Genomic DNA, 4,962 nt, shown 5'->3' on the forward strand with positions numbered 1-4,962 from the left:
TTTTTCTCCTAACAAAAAAAAACCCCTACATAACCATACTACGAACACTAATTCTTACATGTCTTTTTAAAGCAGATGCTACTCTTTTTGCTTTTAGACATCCTCTTTAATTCTGACATCTGTCCATTCCCTACATTCATAATTAAAAGTATCTGCCACATTTTCACTTTTTCTTCTTTAAAGGCTTCTTAGTCATCCTAGTCTCCACATGCTACTCAAAAGATGCAAAGTATATAAAAATTTTGTTTGGAAAAAAGATAAAACCATGTTCTTTTCTTATGTGCTAGCAAAGAGTAAATTGGGTAACTTAGAAATTGACTTTTCTGTTCTTACAAGAAATGTTTTCTGGGGCTTGTGTTTATTGTTTGTTTTGGGATTGTTTTGTTTGTTTTGTTTTTGAAGTCTTTATGGTTCATAATCATTCTGATTTGTACTTGAATTTAGCTTATATTGAGAAACTCCACCTTAGAACAGGGAAGCTCCTGTTGACCCTTTCAAAGCACATCACCAACATACCCATACAGGCACACAGAATTACTAGATTCTTTCCAACACTGATAAAAGTTCAACTGAATTTGAAAAAGAAAAATATGCATGCATATTATTGATCCTGTTTTTCCCTACCATTTCTAGAAAACGCTACTGTCATGAAGACTTGTTTTGAGCCAGCAATGTACATTAAATGATTCAAACAAGGGGGAGGGTTGGGGGTGGAATCAACCTGTACTGCTGAAAGTGACACCTCAGTGTTGCAACTTTTCTGTATCTGTTCATAGTGCTGACCTTTATTATTATTTAATAAAAGCTTTAGCTGGACCTGACCCTGTTCTTCCTTCTCATGCGTTGGCACAGTATTTTCACCATGTAAAAAAATCCACTTCCCCAACACCTGTCCCTCAGAGAAAGCTTACCCAAAGAATGTGCAGCTGTGGTTTTGGAGCTGAAAAATCGACCAAGTCCAAGGTCTCCAAGCTTTACTACCCCTGTAGCTGTAATGAACACATTAGCTGGCTTTATATCTGGAAAAAAAAATAAATGTAAAAGTCACAATGAGGTTGCAAGAAAAGCTACTGTTCCATTAACAATAGACTGAAAGAGGCTTTTATTTACACATAATATTAACAAAATCTGATTCTGCTATTCAGAAAGAGTAAGTTTGGAATTCTGAATTTCAACTATTTTTACTAACGTAGCTCAAACAAAAAATTAAGAGCTATGGAAATTAAAAAAAAAAAAACAAAAACCAACACAACCAAACAACAATTAAACATAAAACAACAAAATAAACCAAAACGGAAAACTCCCCCACCCACTCCACACCTAAAGAAGCACATACAAGGAGTTCATTACTACTTTATATAAGCTACATATAAGGACCTCCATTAGAAAGCCTCTTATTATGTCTTGCGTAACAGACCAAAAATGGTTTCAAGAACTGTAAAAATATATTTTCCATCACTTTTGCTCATCAGATTACCCACAGTGGCATGATGTTATTTATTTGAAATATGTAACTGATTCTCTCTAATAGCAGGCATTAAAGAAAAGGAAGCAAGTTTTACTCAGAGGAATGGTTATTTGAACTCATCAATGGAATTGGGCTAATCAAGTAGAAACAAAGAAAAATAATCATGTATACCCCAGACATTTCTTTTTCACAAGTGATATTCAGTTTAAGTTTTAACCCAATCCTTTAGAGACAACAGCAAAGATTTTTATTTTATGATTTTTAACAAGGTACCTATCCTGTTAAGTCTTCTAAATACTGACCTGATATTTGTTGGCAAGTGCACTTAGCTCTTATTCAATACAAGAGCAATGCGCTGTGGCTTTAAACTTAAAGAATATCACTCAGCTTTGATGACAGGGGATTGTAATTTGCATAAGATATAGGCAGAAGAAAAGTAATGGTTAATAACCCTTCAAACACCAGCATTTTCAGGTTGGTAATAAAAAGTTACAGAACCTTATAAGCTTTAGAGAAGACAACAGAAGAAATTATGTTATACTGCTATCTGTCCTAGTTTTCAGCACACCCTATGTGTAGCAATCCAACACTGATATCAGCTCAACTTAAAAATAGCTTTAATTGTCATTGGTTTTGGTGTGTAACCATGGAATTTTTAGATTTGCCATAGGTTTGCCAAAAGCTTTGAAGGTAGTATTTCAATTTAAGGAATTTAAACTCATTTTGGTTTTGAGCTAAAATATACTGAAATAAACTAGTTCAGTCATAACAGCATTCCAGGGAGATACCTATACCCTATGGAAAGAATGTGTAATTTTAAGTCCATCTCTTCGTATAATTTGAATTTGCGGATATCTGTACAAATGCATGAAGGAAAAAAAAAGAGAATCACAAGGGAAAGGCATTTGCAGGTGCAGCAGCATCTAAGTTGATCTGCTGAAGGGTGCAACATCTCTGGCTGCAAACCACAAAGCTCAGCAGAGATTAAGCAACTTTTGCTTTCAGGCAACTGCATCCCAGCAGAAGGAAGCCACCAACTTAAGACATGGAATTTCACCTGAGCCCAGAGAGACAGCCCATATACAAACTGCAACTCACAGCCAGTGTGATTTCCAAGGCAAAAAAAAATGGTACATCTGAGAAGCAGCTATACTACAAACTGTTTCCTTTGACTCAGAGTTATAAGGTAAAATAAAGACAACATACAGAGGAGACAGCAGTACAGAGGTTTAAAATGGGTAAAAGATTTAGTACCTGACAGGGATAGCTGGCAACTGCAAGGGCTGTTGGGACACAGTACTTGACACAGAGATTGGAAATAGTGGAGAGGAGCAGAAAAGTGGAGAAAATGCTCATGGCTGCACATAATCCAGTAGATGAGCGAGTGGAAGAAGGGCCTATATATAACTAGAAGGCATGGCAGAAGGCAAATACTTTTGTAAGAAAGAAAGGTGCAAGAGATGAAAAAATTGGATGGATAGCTGTGCAAGAGTGCAGGTAACAACACTTGGGAGAGACAACAGGCAAATATAGTAGAATAAGAACAGGACAGAAAATAAGAGCCAGCAAAATGAATTGAGCAAATAAAGAGGTAGTAGTGGCAGCATCTTCATCACTTACAGAACTATCACTTATATTGAAAACTTGGTACCACAAGCCAGTGCTGCAAACAAATGCCTACCATAACAAATATACAACCACAAACTTCTGTCACACTTCTGTTACTTATAAAGCATTACATAGTGTCAGCTGTCAAATTTTATTCCATTTGGTGTCATTTGCATTGAGCCAGCTTAATTCTCACAGAGTAAAAGGTTTAGTAAAGACAAATCATCTTTAATCCTGTCTTACCTCTATGCATAACACGACGAGAATGCATATGTTCCAGGGCACTGCAAAGCTGAACAAAGTACTTCCAAACTGTTCTTTCAGGAATTAGCCTCTTCTGTTTCTTAAAATGCTTAAGGAAAAAAGGATGGACAATTAATATCATCAATTAAAACTTGCATAAAATTACTCAAAAAGAGAAAAGATAGAAAATAACTTAAAAAAAACCCAAACAACAAATACAAGAGGCTCACAACCTAAAAAAGGTTTAATAAAATTTCTCAACATGAAAAGCTTTTCCCTTAAATATTAATACATGTATCATCAATGTATGTGTTTACATCAGTCAACACAGAGCCACAAGTGACATTAATGAAATAAAACTGCTATCCCAAAAAAAGATTTACACAGTATTTAGCAATCCTCAGTGCAGAATTAATGTTGTCAGAATAATCTAGCATAAAGTAAGTGGCCACAGGACATATAAAGGTATGTGCCACAGAGCGTCCCAAACAAAACCCTTCCCGGCTTCCACTTTCTTCATTTTCTAAATAGAAGAAAAAATGCAGAAGTGACACAAAATCACAAAGATCATGTCAGAAGCATCAATCATAGAAACTTCTGCAATACATAAAAGGGGACAAAATCAACTGCGATTTCTGAAAATTTCATAGTGATCTAACTCCTGTGCAAATATTTTCCATCCCATATAAACAACCTTTAGCAGTCACTGGTAACAGTTCAATGCCCTGTTAAAGCTTAGGTAAAATATAATTATGCTCTGCTACAAACATCTCCTTCAAATATTATATTCAGGGACTGGAATAACACAATCGTCCAAAAATACATACTGAAAACCTGGAATTCAGCTGATGCTAAAACATGCAAGTTTGATCATTATAAATTTCGCAGCTAAAGGTAAGACGAATGAAAAACTGTTGTTCATTTAGTCACTTCTTACATAATTTATATTTTGACAGATTTTTAAGTTAAAAACAGAAAGAAAATACATGAAAAACATTAATGCTAGCAAAATTTTAGATGGAAAGTACTTAGATGTATTTTAATAGCGCGTTGCACGCACTTCACACTCATGCACATCATAAGGAAGTTCATATAACAAACATTACTCTGGAAAAGTAACAATATCTTCATATATTATGTTAAAACATACCACCGAAGTTGACAGCTGCATCTACACGTTACAGAGACGTGCAGGACTATGAAGAAGTTGTTTTTAAACTAGCTACAGCAAAATGCATCAGTCCTACAAAGGACCATAACAATTCATCAAAATGTTTTTCGTTATAGGGATTATTTCAAAATGCACTTTCATTTAAATGAGGCCAAGCATATAAATTACTTCTTTAAATATAATTTTCTCTCAGCCTTGGACTGAATCCAAACAAACCCTGTGTATCTGTTCTCCCCATAGCTGGATTTGCATATCAGAGGATTGTTTGATGTCAACAGGAAGATGGAGACCAGGTTTCTTTTCATTTAAAAACAAATACACAATACATGTAAGTATGTGCACATGAAAGCATAGTCCTTGATTTAAAATGCATTCTGAAATTATCATAATTATAACTAGGTACTTTATTTAAACATTCTGAATTATTATGTTTTTAACTCCAGTCTAAGCAGAAGCAGTGATGAAGCACCAT

The 4,962-nt window shown here is 34.9% G+C and overlaps 1 protein-coding gene across 1 annotated transcript in view; it reads right to left on the reverse strand.

Annotated features, from left to right (window-relative positions):
• NEK7 (NIMA-related kinase 7) overlaps positions 1–3,428 on the reverse strand; it is a gene marked incomplete at its 5' end in the record, with an annotated part of 21,371 nt that extends 17,943 nt beyond the window's left edge. The window contains 2 exons of the mRNA XM_010188004.1: positions 912–1,019; positions 3,320–3,428. Coding sequence (XP_010186306.1) covers positions 912–1,019; positions 3,320–3,428 — 217 coding nt within the window. The remainder of the gene's footprint in view (positions 1–911; positions 1,020–3,319) is intronic.
• Between the last annotated feature and the right edge of the window lie 1,534 nt (positions 3,429–4,962).

This window comes from Mesitornis unicolor, unplaced genomic scaffold (assembly GCF_000695765.1).
Source record: "Mesitornis unicolor isolate BGI_N332 unplaced genomic scaffold, ASM69576v1 scaffold49540, whole genome shotgun sequence".
NCBI lineage: Eukaryota > Metazoa > Chordata > Aves > Mesitornithiformes > Mesitornithidae > Mesitornis > Mesitornis unicolor.